The 21431-nt window shown below is 35.0% G+C and overlaps 1 protein-coding gene across 5 annotated transcripts in view; it reads left to right on the top strand.

The window, feature by feature from the left end:
* Positions 1-21431, top strand: part of KIAA1328 (KIAA1328 ortholog) — a 352094-nt gene that overhangs the window by 201916 nt on the left and 128747 nt on the right. For all 5 annotated transcript variants that reach the window (XM_061170441.1, XM_061170439.1, XM_061170437.1 and 2 more), the window contains one exon: positions 18562-19235. In XM_061170441.1, the coding sequence (XP_061026424.1) occupies positions 18562-19235 (674 nt within the window). The remainder of the gene's footprint in view (positions 1-18561; positions 19236-21431) is intronic.

Raw genomic sequence — 21431 nt, 5'->3', positions numbered from 1 at the left:
TGGGAGTGGAACTTGTAACTTGCATCTAGCCAACAGAAGGTGACGAAGGTAGAGGAATTTTGCAGATGGAATTAAGGTTCCAAATTTGTTGGTTTTGAGTTAATCAAAAAGGAGAGCCTGGGTAACCTGATTTAATCAAGCAGAAGCCCTTAAAGGAGAGAGTAGGGCCCTCTCTGTAAAGAGCTCTCCTGCTGGACTTAAAGAAGCAAGCCTCCATGGATTCCACAACTGCAGGGATATTCTTCCAACAACTACGTGAGTTTGAAAGAGGACTTCAAGCCTCATACTTGACCATGGCCAACACTTTAATTGCAGCCTTTTAGGATTCTGAGCAGAGAACCCAGTTAACAAAAGATGTGGGATAATAAATGTATGTTGTTTTAAGCTTCTAACTTTGTGGTAATTTGTTGCACAACATTAGAAAGCTAATACAGTACCTTTGTCAAGAGACGATTGATCACCTATATGTGAGGCCATTTCTGGACTCATTACCCTTTTCCAGTCATCTCTCTAATCCTAATACCAGTGCCGCAATGTCTTTATTACATAGCTTTATAAGAAATTCTGAAATTAGGCAGTGTAAGTTCTTCAACTTTGTTCTTTGTCTTCAAAATTGTTTTTGCTATTCTAGTTGCATTGAATTTCCATATAGATTTCAGATTAAGCTTGTCAACTTCTACAAAAGAATATACTGGGATTTCATTGAAACTATAAATCAATTTGGGGAAAACTGACATCTTAACCATATTGAGTCTTTTGATCCATGGACACAATCTCTCTCTCCATATATTCAGGTCTTTTTCAATTTTTCTCAGTAGTACTTTTTAATTTTCATTGTATAATAGTGTACATATTTTGTTAAATTTATCTCTAAGTTATTTCATGTCGGGGATGTTACTATAAATATTATTTTTGTTTCAATTTCTAATTGCTATTTGCTAATATAGAAATATACCTTATTTGTTTATGTTGTCCTTATACCCTGAGAGCTTGCTAAAATTAATAAGCAATTTTGATATTCTGAATTCCTTATGATTTTCTACATATATGATCATGCTGTCTATACATAATGGCAGTTTTATTTTCTAATTTCCGAACTCTATGCCATTCATTCATTCATTCGTTCATTTATTCATTCGTTTTCCTTATTGCACTGGCTAAGATCTCCAATACGATACTGAGGAGATGCAAAGAGATGTGCTGAGAGTGGGCATTTTGGGGATTTTTTCCCAATCTCATATGGCATGCATTATTTCCTTCATCATTAAGTCTAATTGTAGCTATGGTTTTTGCGTAAGTACCCTTTATCTAATTGAGGAAATTTCTTTTTATAACTTGCTGGATGGTTGTTGAGTTTTCTCAAATGCTTTTTTTGCTTCTATCGATGTGATCATATAATTATCTTTTTTTCTATCAAGATAGTGGATTGATTTTCAATTGTTAGGCCAATCTACCTTTTCAGTGATAAATCCCATTCGGTCATTTTATATTATTCTTTTTACATATTGCTATATTTAATTTGGTAACATTTTATTAAGAATGTTTGCATTCATGTTCATAAAGGATTTTGGTTTATACTTTTCTTGTAATGTCTTTGGTTTGTTTTTTTTTTAATCAGCCACATAAAATGTTCCTCTTTCCTCTACCTCATGAAAGAATTTGTGTAGACTGGTATTACTTTTTACTTAAATTTTAAGAGAATTCATCAGTGAAGCCATCTGAGCCTGAAGCTATCTTTATGAGAAGTTTTTAATTACAAATTCAATTTGTTTAAATGATTTAGAGCTAATAAGTGTTGTATTATGTCTTGATCTGTCTTGGTAATTTGTGTCCTTAAAGCAATTTGTTTATCTAGGTTGTCAAATTTATTGGCATAAAGTTATTCATATTTCTTATCTTTTTAATGACTAGGATGTGTAGTGGTGTCTGTCTTTGATTCCTGATACTGTAGTTTGTCTTCTCTCTTGATCTGTCTAAAGTTTTACCTTTTCAAAGAATTTGTTTTCATTGTTTCTCTGGTTGTCCATGTTATACTTCATTCATTTCTGCCCTAATCTTTATTAGTTCTGCCCTGATGGCTGTGGGGGTTTAGTGTATTCTTCTTTTTCTGGTTTCTTAATATGGAAACACTGTATTGATTTGAGATCTTTCTTATTTTCTAAAATAGGTGTTTAGAGCTATAAATTTCCCTCTATACACTGTTTTAACTGCATCCCCTAAATTTTGATGTGTTATGTGTTCATTTTCATTCAGTTCAAAATATTTTCTAATTTCCCTCTTGAATTCTTTGACCCATAGTATATTTAGAAGTGTACCGCTGAATATTAAAATAATTGGTGATTTTCCAGATAGCTTTCGGTTATTGATTTCTTGTTTAATTTCTTTGTCTCAATGTCAGTTCTTTTTGATTTGTTGAAACTTGTTTTATGGCTCAGCATATAGTTTATATTGGTAGCTTTTTCATGCGCACTTAAAATGAATGTGAATTAGATTGAATTGGTTGATAGTCTCGTTTGTGTTCTATAACCCTATTGATTTTTCTTCTTCCTCTATTGCTTACTGACAGAAGAGTGTTGAAATCTCTAACTTTTATTGTTTGTTATTCTATTTTTCATTTCCATTCTGTTATTTTTCCTTCATATATTTTTAAACTCTGTTTTTAGGTGCATACTCAGTTGGATTACTTTGATGCTTTGATGAACTGAACCCTTTATCATTATGAAATGTCTGCATTTTCCCTGGCAGTTTTATTGTTTTGATGTCTACTTTGTCTGAAATTAACACAACCATTCCAACTTTCTTTTGATTAATGTTTGAATGGTACATTCTCTTCTATTCAGTTTACTTTTAATCTGTCCTAACCTTTATATTTTGTGTGAGTTTCTTGTAGATAGCATATAATTCAGTCTTGCTTTTTTATGCAGTCTAAGAATCTTGTCCTTTGATTTGGAGCATTAAGTTCATTTACATTTGTTGTAATCATTGATATGTTTGTATTTCAATCTACCATGTTGCTTTTTAATTTCTCTCTGTCCCATCTGTACTTTTTCTTTTTGTTCTCTTCTTTTAGGTTAATTGATTATGTTTTAGGATTTCCTATTGATGTATTAGCTATGCTTCTATGTTTTGTTTTTTAGTGGTTCTAAGTTTTATAATGTTAACCCTTAACTTACTACATTCTACTTTCAAATACTATCATTCCATGTTATATAGAATATATGAACCTTATATCAATATGCTTTTTTCCTTGGTGCTATTGTTGTGAAACATTTTGCTTCTACATATATTTAAAACATTGCTACATTGTTATTATTACTGCATTAAACAATCAGTTATCTTTTAAAGAGATTAATTAATGAGAAAGAAAAGCCTTTTATATTATCTGCTTAGTGATCATTTGTAACTAACTTGCTATTTGTAACATTTTAATTTTCTTTTACCAGGTCCAGGTTTCTATCTGGTGTCATTTCCCTGTGCCTGAAAAACTTCTTTGACATTTCATGCAGTGCGGATTTGCTGTCAATGAATTATCATAGCTTTTGTTTTTCTGAGGGAAAAAAAATCATTTCTTCTTTATTTCTGAAGGATATTTTCATTGCATATAGAATTCTAGGTTGATAGTTCTGTTAGCTCTTTAAAGATATCATGTCTTTGTCTTTTGGCATGCATAATTTCTAGTAAGAAGTCTGCCATAGTTCTTTATGTTCTATATATAATGTTTCCTTTTTCTGTGGTTACTATTGAGATTTTTTTTCTTATCACTAGTTTTCAGTTATTTTATTTGGATGTGCATTGATGTGGTTTTCTTTATATTTTTCCCACACAGGCTTTATTGAGCTTCTTCAACAAATTTGAAAAATTTTAGACTTTTATCCTTTCAAGTATTTTTTCTGTTGCTGCCCCCCCGTTGTTTTCTTCTGGCATTCTAGTATGTGTGAGTGTGTACACATGTATGTATACATATATGCATGTATATATATAGAAACACAAATATTCATACATAAAAACATTAGATTGTTTCATATTTTACAAATGTTACCAATATTCTGTTTCTTTCTCCCCTCCCCTCTGTCTTTCACTGACTCACTCATCTTTTTTTTCCTCTCTGCTTCATTTTGGATAATTTGTCATTCTGTATCTTCATGATCACTGATCGTTTCTTCTGCAGGTATCTAATGTACTGTTCATCTCATAAAGTGAAATTTTCATTTAACACGTTATATTTCTCTTTCCCAGAAATTCCATGCTTAAAAAAATATTTCTTACATTTCTCTCCTTATCATGTTTTCCATGATATCTTTGAACATATTTGTAGTAGCTCATTTTAGGTCTTTTTAAAATAATTCCATCATTTCTGTTATTTTTCAACCTCTATTGATTGATTTTCTTCTGGTTATGGGTCACATTTTTGTTTCTTCATTTGTCTAGTAATTGAATGTCATACATTATGAATTTTCTGTTGTTCAGTGATGAATTTGGTTGTGTTCCTCTACAAAGTGTTGAGGCTTGTTCTGGACAGCAGTAAGTTTGCTTTAAGATTAGTTTGATCAATTCAAGGCCTTTATTTAAGCTGTTTCAGAGTAATTCTAGTTTAGCCTTTACTCCAGGGTTAATTTTGCCACACACCTAAGGTGTGGCCCTTTTGTGATCTGTCTTGAATGCTGTTGTATTCATTGAGACCTCTCCACTCTGACTGGTATGAATTCCCCCTCTCTTGAGTTTTGTGAATTGTTCTTTTTGCAGCTTCCCCATAACTGTTCTTTCCCTGGAGTTCCTCATGAGTTTTCATCCTGCACATGCACAGATTGGTATTCAGCCAAAGACTCAAGGAGACCCTTATGCTCCCTTCCCTTGGATACTTAGTCCCTCAAATACTAGCCATTTCTGCTTCCCCCAACTCTAATCTCTGATTCCTCAACTCAGTGAGATTGCTGGGCTCCATTTGTGTTCCTCCTTCTCTGTGCTGCAATTTAGAAGTTCCCTTCAGGCAGAAAACATAGGCTGTTGTTGAATTCACTGAATTTTATTCTTTTCTCTCAGACAACACAATCTCTGCTACCTGTTTCCTACTCTTGAGATAGGTTTTTCTTCTTTTCTTGAGATCAGTTTTTCTTGTTTAAGTTTGGAGGTTCATTTCTGACCTACTCAGGACTGGAAGCAAAAATCTGTCACTTTCATTTTTAGTGAATATTTTTGCTAGGTAATAGAATTATTTTAACCTTAAAAGTCATTTGTAAGTTTTATTATTGTCTCCTTGAAGTTTGTAAAGTGCCTGCTTTTCTGTTGGCTTTTGAGAATTTTTTATGTGTCCTTGATTTTTAGCAATTTTACTATGATGTGCTCTGTGGTGGATTTTGGCTTTCTCTGTATTTATCCTCCTTTGGATTCACACTACTTCTTAAATTTGTGGCTTGATAACAGTTTTGAAAACTTCTCTGCATTATCTCTTCAAATATTACTTCTTCCTCATTCTGTCTTTTTCCCTTCTTCTAGTATTATAATTACATTTATTTTAGGCTCTTATCATCGTGTTTCACACATTCTTTTATACCTCTCCATCCTTTTATGTCCATCTCTTCATGTTAGTCTAGATATTATCTTTGGACTTTTATTCCAGTTTACTAATTGTCTCCTCAGATATATCTAATCTGCTGATAAGTTTTTAATTGTATTTTCAGTCCTAAAATTTTCATTTGATTTTTTCTAGTTTCCAGTTCTCTGCAATCTCTTCATCATATTATTTAATTTCTTCATCACATAAATCACAATTATTTTACAGTCCATGTTTGATAATGTCAATATGTAAACCTCTTGTGGTTCTATTCCTATTGACTTTTTTTTTCTCTTGTAAGTCTGTTATTTTTATCTTTTTGTATGCTTGATTATTTTTTATTGAATGTTAGACATTGTCTGTGGAAAAATTAGATATAATATGAGTTTCTGTTTGATGTTATCTTTCTCCAGAGAGAATTTGCTGCTGCTTCTTGCAGGCAGTTATCATGGTTCAAATAACCTTAACTCAGTCTTAGACTGAGTGGATTTGAAGTCCAATTGTAGTATGGGCTTTTCTATTACATTCTTATTACTAGCTTTTTAGGGGTCTCAATTGAGAGTCTGGGGTTTTTGACAGGACCTCTTTCTTGGAAGCCTCTGAAATCTAAATTTTGTTTCCACCCCTGTGACACTGCTTAAAGCTCTTCTCAGCTTCTCAGCCAGCACTTCCTTCTGTCTTGAACAGAAGAGTGGCAACTAATATAAAGCTAACTTTTCTTGTTTACCTTTTTTTTGGGGGAGAGGGGTTATCTTGCTGAGCGCTTGTCTTTTTTTTTTTTTTCTTTCCTTCTTGTTTACCTTTGATCTGGGATCTTGGCCCTTCATGTCCTCACTACCTTGGTAACACTTCAATGCCTTCAAACAGATTTTTAAATATATAATATATTTTGTTCTCATAGTTATTCATGAAGGGAGGTTTAAAACAAACTAATCTACAGTGTATTCTGTCCAACCCTTTTGAGAATTTGGAGGTACTGGATCCTGATGGAATTCTATAGGGTACTTAATCAACAAATTGTAGAAAGGTTGTTGGTACCTTCCTCCTGCTATAGTTCCTTTTTGTGCCTTGGCTAGGCACCTACTCTCTACTGAGTCCCCTTACTCTCTAAAGATCACTCAATATAATGTGTAGATCTAAACACTTTAATTTTAATTATACTAATTCGTTTAGTTAGTGTTTTGGTCTATGATAGGTCTTCCTTTCCTTTTTTGTCTTTTACTATCTCCCATTTATATTTCATGTCTCGATTCCTTTAAGTACTGAGTAGATTATCTTGCCTTTTGTTATTTCATTTGCTTCCAACTGCCCACCACAGATGGCTTATTGGCCATCTTCTGTATTAGGTGGGCATAAACAATTTAAAGTGAAACTTCTTTAACATGGCAGTTACACCATTTGTACTCTGCCACCTCTCTGACATTTTGGCTCCATTCATTCTGCCTCACCCTGTCCACCATGCCCTGGACTACTTAGAGTTCACCATACATATTTATTTTCATAATCTCTGGTTTTCTACTCATATTCTCCCCACTGCCTGAAATGTCCTACCCTACATACACTATACACCTTCACATATACCTTTATCATTAATAAACTCCAATCTGTCTTCCATAATTTAGTCTAAATGTCCCCTCTATTATGAAAATGCCCCAACTTCCCCTCCCCCCACTAAAGGCAAAGGTAGCATCACTAATGGTCCTCAACTCTTTGCAATAACACTCTTATCACATAAAATGTTTTCCTCCTTAGCCAAAATTTGAGAGCCATGAATGTTGGGATTCCTATCAAACTTTGTATTCCCGGCTGCTAGGACAGTATCTCACGGACACTTGCAGATGCCCGTACTCCTCACTCACCCCAAGGTGGCAGCCTATACCTTTGGGTAAAATTATAGAGCAGGAGGAGGATAGTAATACTAAATGTGTTTATCCATAGTATTTTGTTTATATATACTCTTCCTTTCTATTGTTAAACAAATATGCAAGATTTGACTTTTAGCTGCAAAAGTTTTGCTTATTTATGTATTATTGCTTATTATGTATATTGCTTAATAATGTATCATTTTAAGTATTTTTTTAAACAGTTCTAGGACTGTATTTGTTTGGGAGTATCTTTTACAAATTGGAGGACACCCTTAACTGAAAAAGGATTGGGGGAAAACACAATTAACTTTACATTTTTGAAAGCCCTGCTTGTCCAAAATTTTCATAAATCTTCCTTCTGAACTTAATGTTGTTTCTCTCAAAATATGTCAGCCTTGTTTGTGATATGAAAGTCAATTATGTCATGACTGATATTTTTTTAATAACTCAAAGTAGGAATCCTGAGGCAGTTAGTTGCCTTTTATTCAGGTGTGTCTTACAACCAGTCTGTTTGCCTATCCCTAATCTAGGTTGATATAGCACACATTTTGTGGTCTTTCAATATAGTTTCTTGTTTTAAAACCATTTCATCGAACATTTTAGAAAGTAATATAATGATCTGCTTTAAGTTTAGATTCTCATCTCAAAAGCAAAAAGTGCTCTTGTAATTTACAGTTCCATAGATCCAAACCAAATAAGGCATTGAGATCCCTATGTTTATTGACCCTGTGTAATGAGAGATATAGTTGGAATTTTTCCTGCATTTATAGAATTTTTATTAACTTTTAAAGACTTATTGGAAAGAAGTTCTTATAGAAGAAGTAAGTGGCTCCTGCAAAAAGTACAATATATTTTATAATAAGTAAAACTAAGTTATCAAACTCCTTAGGATACAAATTAGGTCATTTAGCTGTTGCTGCTCCCGCTTCCTGCTTACTGGTTCATTCCACAGATATTTATTACTTTAAGTATCTTTTATTTATAAAGACCAGTGTCACTGAAATATGAAGTTCAGAGTAACATTGCCCCTCTCCTCAAGTTCCGTACAATGTGTACTGGAGAGGGGCCAAACTGTATGCAAAAAAAAAATTATTGAGCACCTATTATCTCGAGATACAGCAATGAATGAAAGTGATGGTATCTTTTGAGGTCACTGCCCTCAAAGATTTCACTATTTCCACAAGGAGAAATGTACATTCTTACACATCACAAAGAAAGTTAAAGATGTGAAAACAGCTAACTGTGATAGAGCAGGATGAAATAAATACGACAATAAAGGGCTGAACAGAGTTGTCCTGGGGTGCCTCCTGGGGAAGGCACAGCTTATCTGAGCTTGGGAAGTGAGGGAACTACAGTGGGAGGCAGTGGTACTAAGCCAGCCTTAAAACAAGAGTAGAATTTTAAAGCATAGAAAAAAGAGTTAGGGCATTTGAGTACTAGGAAATTGCATCACTCATTTTATCTTTTACTGGTTTATAAATGAAATCTTTTCTCTTGGTTTTTTTACAGTAAACTAAAATAGCTAGTAAAAAATGTTCTAAATTTTTAAAAGTCAGGATTTGATAGTATATAATTAAAGGACTAAGAATCCTAAAAAATCTTGAGCTCCAAGAGCTTGCCCTTTAAGGGTGACCACCTCTTTGGTTTGGTAGTTTTTTGTTCATTCAGAAATGCTTCTCATTAGGTTTCTTCAACATTTCCGGTCTGCAGCCATTTATATGGGGAAAAAATGAATATGGAAGACACTAATCTTTAGTAAAAGGACAATGATTCACTTTGGGAAATCTTGATATAATAAAGAGCCTGGTTTTACCTTCCTCCTATTTCCTGCAAGTAGGCTATAGGTTATATTTCTTGGTATTTCATAAATGCTCTTTTTCAAGAGAGTTTATTTTTATTTTCTAGTCTCAAAAATATAACACCAATACTTTTTCCCCTCAACCAACAACATAAATGCATTCTGATTTCCCCTTCAGGGACAGTTGGTCACATTCAAAGTGTTAACTTTATGTTTTCTAGAAGGTGTATTAACAATTCTTTGTTAAAGCTTTCCTTCATTTGACACAAACTAATCTTGTTTGCTTCCTTTAAGAAGAAAAACTGCATTGAAACATCTTGCCTACATGCAGCTTTTGTTTCCATGCTTGAGCCTGACTGTTACTAGAGGGATATATGAGAGGGCAGTGAGCCCCAGGATACTCTGTCCAAACGTAACGCCAAGGGAGTGGCAGGGGAAAACTGGTGTAAGCTCTTTTGGATCATTTTCTTGTGCTGCATCCCTAACTGAATCCAAGTACCCTTGGCTTTATTATTCAATATGTCTTGTTTTCATTTTGTACCTGTGAAGATTGTCCTCACCACTTCTAATTTGTCTTTGTCTCGTTTTCTCTATAAAAATTATTTTAGCTTCTTTCTGATCTTCATTAAATAATTAAAACTAGCCTTGGGTATCTGTTTCCTCTTGTAGATTTAGAAAACCATGTATAAAGCTCCTTTTTTTTTTCTTTTAGCAATTATGATCATATACGTGGAAGTGATTTGAATCAGTACCACTATTATGTATTTCTATGGTGAATGATTGTCCCATCCCATCAAAATATTTGAATCCCATCAAATATTTAGGACTCTCCTCACAACTGTATTTTTGTCTTACTCAATCTTCATTTGTGTCTCTCTCAGATTTAGTGGCCAGATAGATAAATTAAGATGCTGATTTAAGTTCTTGAGCATGTGAGTCATATAAGGCAGTAATGTTAAAACACAGAATTTGCTGGGGGAAATAGAACCAAGGGGCATTCAGTAATTTTGTAGTATGTCTGTTAGTTGATAGGTGAACATTTACTGATTGGTATAATTTCTCATCTATCCTTTTCTTTTCTCTCATTTCCTTGGGGTACAACAACCCAATCCCTGGGTTTTTCAGCACTTAAGGATAGCATAAACTATAGAGCTCATCAAACCCAACCATTTTACTAACATCTAAATTGCCTAAGAGATGTAAAATGACTTGCCAAAAATAATAGAATTCCTAAGTAGCTGTACTGGAATTCTAATCAAGGTATTTTGACCTTAAGTATACTGTCAATTATTCTGTGCTCTGTATTCATTTTTATAGCAAATCAACACATTCCAGCTTTCAGGAAATGCAGTAATGATTAAAGAATATGAGGTTTAGCCTTTTCTGAGTCTGGTAATTGCTGTTAAAAATTTTGGCAGGCCTATGGTGTATGTATCTTAAGAGTTGGTACCGCATTTGGTATCTGTTGCTAGTATTCTGTCTTTTGTACAATCTTGTGTGCCTATACTTTTTAAATCTCATAATTATTGACTTCAGTGCCTTTTAGATCCAATAATCCTAGGTTGTGCCACAGTCCCTATGGGAAGTAGAAAAAGTTATTAGAGCCTTGCAAATGTGTTTGACTGCTGCATTCTGTTACTTCCATTGATGGCCTACAGCTTTAGCGATTGTGCAGTGGAGAAGCTTAAACCTCGAGGGCCCATTAGATTTAACTTGTTTGCTCGTTGATATCTATATGTTAAATGACAAGAGAGTTCAGGTTATTGAATAATTTAAAATTCAGCTCTAATTGGTGTCATATGACCTGGAAAAGGCCATGGATGATGCCAGGAGCATGCTGTGAATTTCTTATAAATAATTCATAAATTAGATGATTCATTTGCCTGGATGTCTTGCTAAATGCCAAAGTTTGTAAGTTATAACTGATGATATAACACCTGTAAGTATTTAGTTCATAACACTAGAAGGTAATCTACCTTGATCTTCTAGCAAAATCTGCCAGTATAGGAGAGTTAATTGCACTGGGGAGAATGAACGTTTATTTGGGATGAGACTTTGGCAAACCATACAGTGCAGCTGTTGCATTACGTAGCTTCTGTCAGCTTGACAACTGGTTCATGTAAGCTTGACTAAAAATGCAGCTTGTCATTCTGTGCCTTATTTTATATTAACTCCAAATGTTCTGGGTAATACAATGACCTGCCCCACACACAGTAGTTTAGGTTTAGAAATATTTATCTAGCTCTTGAATTTCTGACTTCATCATAAAATAAAAAGGATAGGGGGAAATTCTGAAGTTACAAAATTGAGATTTTTATTCTTATAAGGCTATCAGTGGGAATATGAGGATTGTTAATAGGGTGCTTGCCAGGATCGTAAATTATTATTTACTATTAGAGAAATGAATACCAATAAGATCTGTTGGTACTATTGACTAATCCTGTAGTTAACAACTCATAAATGCATTGTAAGTAATCTCTTCCTAATTATGTAAATAACAACCTGTTGCAGGAAATAATTACTGCAGTTTAGTTTGGCTCTCTCCTTACGGCTCATAGCAGAGATTGGCCAGGCCTGCAAAAATGATTTGTAGAAATTTATAAAACATCTTTGTTTACTTGTTGATGGTATTTCACGAAGCAATACTGCAGTTATTTTTTATTATGTGAGAACACCGGAAAGCCCTAGATTACCATAGGAATGTGTATGTTCCTATATGTACCTACACACCTGTGTGTGCTTCCATGCATGCATACAAGATCATATCATAAATGTTTATAAAATAGACATCCTTTATTTTCTATGAAGTCTTTTAAAAATATCTGTCATATTTTAAAAGGGTATCTTAAAGATTCCGAAAACCTTCCAACTCAGAAACTTACTAACCTTCAGTATCAGAAAATTCTTCTTTGTGTCCAAGATAAGTCTCTCACACTTTTTTTTAAACCTTATACTTTTCTCATTGGTGTTTTTTTATCTAGTCATTAGCCTGTGTCTACCCAAATTAAGAGATATTATGCTTCTACTCTGTCATAAGCCAAGTATTGCCTGCATTTTCTCCTCATCTTTCTTTTGTACAGTAAATCCCACAGCATACCCTGTCAAAGATTTTATGGCTTCATTTCTGCCACATCTAGAGTCTAAAGATGTAGGCAAGATTATGGTACCTTTTATATAAGACAAATCCTAATATGCCACCATTTTGAACTTAACTTTTTTATCTGTTGTTTTCCATAGATCATTTTCTGTCTAAACTTTTTTTTTTTTTTTTTAATTTATACAATGTGTTTGTCCTGCCCAGGTATATTCTTCTACATGCTTTATGTTTATTTCTAATTAAGCACTCCTACTCATTTTCATCACACAGAAAACATGTAAATAGATAGCACATCCCAAGTCATATTGTTCAATTTGCTTATTGAGTTTTGACCATATCTTAGGATATTCATAGACTTCTTTAAATGGAAGAGCATACAACGTAATTATCAAGTTCACTTGGCAAACTGTGGGATGCTAAATCTAGCTAACTGTATCGTTTTGTACAACTCACAAGCTAAGAATGGTTTTAGCTTTTTAGATGGTTGGGGAAAAAAGAATATTTCATGAAATGGGAAAATTACATGAAATTTAAATTTCAGTGTGTCTACAAATAAGGTTTTCCTAGAATAGTTATTCATTTATGTATTATCTCTTGCTTTCACACTACAAAAGCATAACTGAGTAGTTATGACCAAGTCTGTATGGACTGCAAAGTTTTAAATGTTTATTGTCAGACCCTTTACAGAATAAATTTGCTGACCCCTGCTATATCGCTATGAAAATACAGCCACATGCAGCACCATGTATGAACTTCACAAATATAACTTTGGGTGAAAGAAGTTAAACACAAAAGAATGTATATCATATGATTTCATTTATACTTTAAAAATAAGCAGGTAAAACTGAACTCTACTATGGATATTTAAGCAGAGAAGTATTAAAGCAAAGAAGTGATTCCCATTAAAGTCAAGGTAGTCATTCCCTTTGGCAAGAGAGGTAGAGAGTGGTGATTGCTCAGGGCCATCAGGGTCTTCTGAGTACAGAAGACAAGGGTCGTCTTCTGTATCTTGGATGGTAGTTATATTGGGCATTGCCTTGCTCATAATTGTTTCGTGTACTTTTCTATGTTTAATGTATTTCATATTAAATAATTTTTTTAAAAAGATCGACAACAGGAAGCAGTGGAAGACTACGGATTTGGAGTGAGGCATAGTCCCATGTCTCACATATTGTATTGATGTGACCTTGGGAAAGTTGTGTTGATTCCTTGAACTTCATTTTCTCATCTGTAAAATGCTAATTATAATAACTACCTTACAGAATTGTTGTTAAGAATAATAGGTTGAATATGTAAAACATTTAGCACAGTATATGGTAAACTCTGAGTTGAGAACAGCCAAAGTGACAGGGTGTTCTGGGAGCATGTTCTGCATTCAGTGGTCAATGAAGGTGACCATTTAGAGCCAAGTTATCTCATCAGAAACAATTTGCATGAAATTGTCTTCCCTGACCTTCATTTTTCATTTCTCATCTTCACTCCTTTAAAAATTATTTTGAATTATTTAAATATATTAGTTTCAACAAGAACTTCATAAAAGAAGATATCCAAATGACCAACAAGCATATGTTCATTAATATCATTACATATCAGGGAAATGGAAAATAAAACCACAGTGTTATTTAACTATACAGGCACCAGATTGTCTAAAAATGAAACACACTAGCAAGTGTTGCTGTGAATGTGAAGCAACTGGGACTCTCTTAATTTGCTGATGGGGATATGAAACAGAATAACCACTTTGGAAAGCTTATTGGCTGTTTCTAATAAAGTCAAATATGCCTACCCTGTGCCCAAGAGAAACAAATGCGTATGTCTAAAAAAAAGGCTTGTATGAGAATATTCATAGCAGCTTTATATATAATAGCCCTAAACTGGAAACAACCTAATCCAATAAAAGGATAAACAAATTTTGCTTTATTCATACAATGAAGTACTATGCAGCAGTAAAAAAGAATAAACTATTGATATACACAACAATATAGAAGATACTCAAAAATTATTTTGAGCTTAAGAAACCAGGTACAAAAGGGTAGCATACAGTATGATTCCATTTATATGAAGTTCAACATAGGCAAAACTAATCTATGATCATAAGAATCAGAATAATGGTTACTCCTGGGAGTGTGAGGATGTGATATTGACTAGAAAGGACACAAAGGAGCTTTCTGGGGTAATGGAATTGTTCTATAACTTGATCTGGGTGATGATTACATGGGTAAATGCAAGTATAAAAATTCATCAAGCTGTACACTTAAGATATGTGCATTTTATTATGTATATGCCTCCATTTAAAAAAATTTAATTTTGCCTCCATTTAAAATTTATTATGCCTCCATTTAAAAAAATATCTAATGGTTTCTAAGTTAGTGTTATATATCTGAAAAATTCATGTCAAACCCATATACCAGAGACAGCAGTTTGGGATTTGTTGTTAGTTTAAGCCTTAGTTAAGAGAAGTTATATTTGTAAATATCATATAGAAAGCATGGAGCAGCCCCAGAAAGAAAAATACATTTGTTTCACTTAGGCCCACTGTGACTTCCGTGTGTCCCAAAGGCAAATTAAGCCCCATCCAAAGCACTTTATATGAATTATCCCATCTAATCATCACAACAACCTTAAGAGGCAGTGCAAGATGTTAGTGTTAAGACTGACATCCTTTATATGAAGGAGAAAGATGAAGAACCTCTCTATTATCTCAAGCAATTCAACTCTGGCCCAACTACAAACCTCACTGTAGCAAAATAAAGATAGAAAACTGAATTCATTCTCCTTGAAGACAGTTCAGAGATAATCTCATAACTGAACATGCCCCTTGGTGATCTCACCCCACTCCACTCCCCCCCACACACATACACAATGTTCTCCTTGAAAGAAGTTGGGTAAATATAAGGTTTGTGTTTCCTTTTTGTAAATTAGTACCCTTATAAATTAGCACCCTTGATAACTGCTCATCTGTCTCACCACCACGTTCAGTTTTGATGTAGCTGCTATTTTTAATCCCTGTTTTTCTGTTGAGGAACCTGAGGCTCAGGCAAGTTGAATAATATGCTATATTAGTTTTTTATTGCTGTGCAACAAATTACTACAAATTTAGCAGCTTAAAACAACACACATTTACTATCTCACAGTGTCTGTGGGTCAAGAGTCTGGCACAGCTTAGTTGGGTCCTATGCTCAGGGTGTTAGAAAGCTGCAATCAAGATGCCAGCTGGGCTACATTCAGTGGGTTGTTGGCAGGATTTATTTCCTTGCGTATGTATGGTAGGTGCCTCATTTTCTTGCTCACTGTTGTCTGGAAACTGCCTTCTGCTCCAGAGGTCATTGCCACATGAGCCCCTCCATAACCCTTCCCACCCTATGTATAATAGTTTGCCTCTGCTAATCCCAAACTCCCGTTCCTTCCCTCCCCTCCCTTCCCCTCCTCCCCCCTCCTGCCCCCCACCCCTTGGCAACCACAAGACTGTTCTCTATATCTGGGTCTGGGGTTAGCAGATGCAAACTATTATGTATAGGATGGATAAACAACAAGGTCCTACTGTATAGCACAGGCAACTATATTCAATATCCTGTGACAAACCGTAATGAGTATGAAAAAGAATATATCGGGTTGGCCAAAAAGTTCGTTCGGTTTTAAGGAAAAATAAAAGACACATTTTTTCATTTTTACCAAGAATTTTATTGAACAGTGTATTCACTAACTGAACGAACTTTTTGGTCAACCCAATATATATGTGTAACTGAGTTGCTTTGCTGTACAGCAGAAATTAACACAACATGTAAATCAACTCTACTTCAATAAAATCTTAAAAAAAAAAGCCCTCCCACAACACAGTAGCTTATTTCTTCAAGGCCAGCAGGAGAATCTCTGATCTTGGAGAGGGCACCAGACCCTCTGTTAAAGGGCTTACCTGACTAGGTCTGGCCCGCATGAGATAATCTCCCTTTTTATTAATTCAAAGTCAGCTGGAGCCTCAGTTACATCTGCAAAGTCCTTTTTGCCATATAAGGTAACATAACCACAGGATTGATCTGATCATATTCACAAGTTCTACCCTCACTTAAGGGGAGGAGATAATACAGGGTGGGGACACCAAAAGGACGGGAATCTTGAGGACCATCTTAGAATTTGGTCTGCCAAGTTGCACAGTCACCCAGCAGGTAACTGGCAAAGCAGTATTCTCTTTGAGCAAAGCATGCATGGAAATCATTAAGTTGTAGTGCCTCTCAAAAACATAAAAGCTAACTACAAAAAAATTTTAGAAATATTCCAAATACCTGACATTTGTGAATAATGTAACACTCAGCACCGTTAAAGTAAGTGTAAGCTATGTAAATACCTAAAAATGCACATATGTAAATAATGTTAAGGAACAAAAATGAGAATATAAAATAATATATACATGCTATCTACTGTTATATTAATGATACATGGATTAGAAACTATATGATGATATAAAATAGTTGATTTAAGTTTCTGGACTTTTAAAAAATTTATTTCTCACTTTAAAAGTATAATCTATAAAAAGATGGTTTATCATACAAAATAGCAGGTGATAAATGTTAAATATTTCTGTTGACAATAAGTGCTACAGAAGTTCAGAGTAGGGGAGATTAATGTGGACTAGAGTTTTCCTTTGGGTGTAAAATAAGGTTAATTTTTTTAATGAGGTAGTTTATCATAAATTTTGCCCTAGCACTAGTTCCTTTTATGTAGCTTGTCATCTGCTCAGTGTCATCTGCTCAGCGTATAAGATTGCGTGGCTTCTTTGAAGAGGCCCAAGTCATCTCCCCAGATGTGGCTCATTCTCATTTAAATAGAACTCCTTTAACATTGCTTTAGAAACTCAAAATCTTAGAAGAGTCATTGTAATAGCCCTCTTTTATCATAGGAGAGGAAAAATTGTATTGCTATATATATGTTAGGTGACACTTTTTACCAATCAGTTCATCATTTTCAACTATTGCAAAGTAAATTGGTGGGATTTTTTTTCCCCCTCTGCTAGGGATCTCAATTATTCATTCATTCTAGAGTACATGTCTCTGGAATACATAACCATCTCAACTGTTTATGAATTAGTTCTTACTTTAAAAGAAGTTGGGGCGAACTGAATAATAGCCTCCCAAACATGTCCATGTCCTAATTCCTGGAACCTGTAAATGTCATTTTATATGGCACAAGCGACTTTGTATGACAAGAGGATTTACAGACGTGATTAAGGATCTTGAGATGAGGAAATTAGCCGGGATTACATGGGTAAGCCCGATGTAATCAAAATGGTCCTTAAAAGAGGGACAAAGGAGCAGTCCAATGGCCCATGGTACAGACCAGTGGTTCTCAAAGTGTGGTTCCAGATTGGAACTTGTTAAAAATGCAGATTCTCTGACTCTGCTCTAGAGTTACTGAATTGGAAACTCTGGGGAGTAAGCCAAGCAATTCACATTTAACAAGCCCTCCAGGTGATTCTGATACGTCCTAAAGTTTGAGAGTCATTGATATAAACTAAGTTTTGCTCTCCTTGATAAAACAGACTTGAGGCTAAAATGCTGGGAAAGCTCACTCTATTGGCCTGTCAAAGGTAGTTTGCAACTGCTTCCTTTCTGCCTGAGTTCTATCAGACTATAATCACTTGAACAGCTTAATTGAAAAATCACTTATGTTTACAGCTGAAATTAAATATGTTTTGTATGTAAATAACTGCTTTTGATTAGAATCATATTTTGTGGAAAGTGGTTGGTTTTATGTGTGTGCTGTAAAGATATTTATAAGAATTCATCAAATTTCTAGCAGTAACTAACATCCTGTTTAGTATAAGGTGAAATGTTCTACATCAAATCTCATGCTGTGTAATGGCCAATCAAAGGATACTTAAGGTGGCTGAATGGATTTCTTGGCTTAGTATTCAAAATTAAACATTTTAAGGCATTAACATTCAATGTTTTTCTTCTTCTCAAAGTTGATGCTATATACCCCTCATTACTTACAATTCCTGAAATCTTGCTTAAGCAGCGAGTGGCAACACTTTCTTTTTCTCATCCTTGTGGATTTACTGAAATGTAGATTGTTTGAAAATGAGATTAGCTTTATGGCACATGTCTGTTTAGCTATGTGAATACTATCATTTATTAATTAAGAAGACAAAAACACAGCTTTGTCTTGGTAAACATATATCACTGATCTCTGAAAAGTCAAAAGAACTCCTTCTGTTGTGCTCTTATTTGACAACTGATCTTGCGGTTCCTTTTAGGTATCCAATAGGAAAAGCGCTCTCTGGTCTTCATCTGTGGAACTGGATGGTTCCTACTTGAGTGTAGCCATACCACAGACCCACACTCAAACCAAGCAAAGGCCTAAGTCTGCAAATCAAGACTCAGCTTCAGAATCCCTTGCGGAATTTAGGAATAATTCTTTGAAACCAGCAGCCCTTCATTATCCCAAAGAGGATGTGGACAAGGTGCCATCAGAGACCAGAACATGTAATTATGGATCCCCAGGGAAAAAACTAATAGATGCAGTCCTTACAGAGAAAGTTCCACCAGAGGAACTGAAGATGAAGGAATGCCAACACCTTAAGGCTACTCCATCTAGTCAGTGCTGTGGTCATAGACTTTCTGAAAATGCGGATCATGTTCGTGAGAGCCATCCGACAAACATGGTCCCTCAGTATTCCAAGACACGTCTGGAATCATGCAGGTATTGTGGGCTTTCCTGGGCATCTCTGATGCGTGGCCAAGGGGCACTGCAGCCTAGTGAAACTGATGTCAAAAAGCAGCTCTCAGAAGATAGAAGGCAGCAACTCATGCTTCAGAAAATGGAGCTGGAAATTGAAAAGGAACGCCTTCAGCATCTACTGGCCCAGCAGGAGACGAAACTACTCCTAAAACAGCAGCAGCTGCAGCAGTCGCGACTGGACTATAACTGGTGAGTCCTCCCTGTTCTTTCAGCAGCATCTGTAGCTTGGAGAGCACAGTATCTGTAGCTTGGAGAGCACAGTATCTGTAGCTTGGAGAGCACAGTATCTGTAGCTTGGAGAACACAGTATCTGTAGCTTGGAGAGCACAGCATCTGTAGCTTGGAGAGCACAGCATCTGTAGCTTGGAGAACACAGTATCTGTAGCTTGGAGAGCACAGCATCTGTAGCTTGGAGAGCACAGTATCTGTAGCTTGGAGAGCACAGCATCTGTAGCTTGGAGAGCACAGCATCTGTAGCTTGGAGAACACAGCATCTGTAGCTTGGAGAGCACAGTATCTGTAGCTTGGAGAGCACAGCATCTGTAGCTTGGAGAGCACAGTATCTGTAGCTTGGAGAACACAGTATAAAAGGGCAGCTGTGTTACTGTAACAGATGTGTGGGAACAGAAGTTCCTCGGGACCTTGGTTTGCTCAAGATGCACACCAGCTATGACTTCCAAGTAAATTGCACTGTCTTTCAGGGAAGACTTGAAAGATTACCTTGTCTTCCAAAATGTTAGCTTAGAATATCTACTTCTCAGCAGTCCAGTGTAATTTTTGCTGGATTTGAAAGACAGTATTTTTAAATATTGCCATTACACAAAATCCTTTGCTGTTTGATGTCATCGTAGAGAATATTACCATTAAGTACAAGCTTGAGATTTCAGGATGTGAAATCAGACCGAAGTGTGGCTGGCTGTCATCATTCCATGCAACAAATGATGGGAACCTTCTAAATTCAGTCTTTTCTGGTCATGAAGCATAGCCTGTTCAATAACCAGTTCTTATACACTTACCCACATTTAAACTGTTCTTCCTCTAACAATTTTTGCCTAAGAACAATGTTTCAAAAGCTAAAGTCCTGTTTTATATCATGTAGTGTTCAGCATAGTTTTACATGCAGAGTCATAAAGTTTGTTACCTTAGTTTAAAAATAGTAATAAATCAGACACAATTGTATTTTAAACACAAGAAAATATGGCATTTATGTCTTTTTTAAAAAGTAAGTTTCAAGTTTTCATAGGGAATTGTGTGTGTGTGTGTGTGTGTGTGTGTGTGTGTGCGCGCGTGTCTTTCCCTGCCATTTCCTCCTTGGTCAAATATACCATTTCCCCTTTGTATGCATTCTTAGACACATAGATCCTATACAGACAGACTTAATACTAGTGTTATTTTCTTTTACTTCTTGGAGTTAATTTTCTTTCATTTTCAGATCTTGCCTAACATTTTTTAAATTCTAATTTCTTTGAAAGTTCCATCTTGACATTTTTCCTTCAGTGTAATACTGACTCTTCTAGGAAGCAAAAGTGGTCTTCCTCTTTCTCTTCCTTCATGATCAGACAGTTTTATTCTTCATTGTTGAAACCTGGAGGCTTTTAAAGGAAGTAAAAATGAAGCCTCTTGTAACATGATTGTAACTAAAGGCTGAAATGTTGCTTCAATTTTATGACCCCAATCTCTAATCCTCCAGTTAATGTGTAGTCTCTCCTGAGAACTTCATTCAACAAACATTTATCAAATGCCTATGTTATGTGAGGAATGGTTCTAGGTACTTGGGATAGGTAAAAGAATTTTCAAGTGCGGTCTTTGAAGAGGTCACAGTCTAGCAGGGGAGAATGGAAAATTTTAGATTAGGCATCATGTTCATTTGAACAGCATTTTATGTTCAAGTAGTGCTGCATAATGATAATAAAGTCTTTCTTGTTCTCTTGATCACCCTAGCTTAGATGAAAGAGCTATGAAACACAGATTTTGAATAAGTTTTGTGTGTATATAAATTGTAAACGTTTATGCATATTTATAGAGATTTTAAAAAACTTTTTATTTTGAAATAATTATATTTAGATTGATAGAAGTTGCAAAAACAGTATGGAGAGGTTCCATGTACCCTTCACCCAGCTTCTCCCAATGACTACATCTTATACAACTGTAATATATTATCAAAACTAGTAAATTAACATTGGTACAGTGTATATGTGTATTTCTATGCCATTTTATCACATGTGTGGATTTGTGTAACCACCACCACAATCAAAATACAGGACTATTTCAGCACCACCAAGATTTCCTTTGTACTCTTCTGTTAGAGTCACTCTCTGCCACCCCCATCCCTAACCCCTGGAGACTCCTAATCCGTTGTCTATTTCTGTAATTTTGTTATTTTGA

Source organism: Eubalaena glacialis, chromosome 15 (genome assembly GCF_028564815.1).
Source record: "Eubalaena glacialis isolate mEubGla1 chromosome 15, mEubGla1.1.hap2.+ XY, whole genome shotgun sequence".
Taxonomy (NCBI): Eukaryota; Metazoa; Chordata; class Mammalia; order Artiodactyla; family Balaenidae; genus Eubalaena; species Eubalaena glacialis.
Note: the sequence above shows the minus strand (reverse complement) of the source record. Positions and strands in the feature narration are given on the sequence as shown.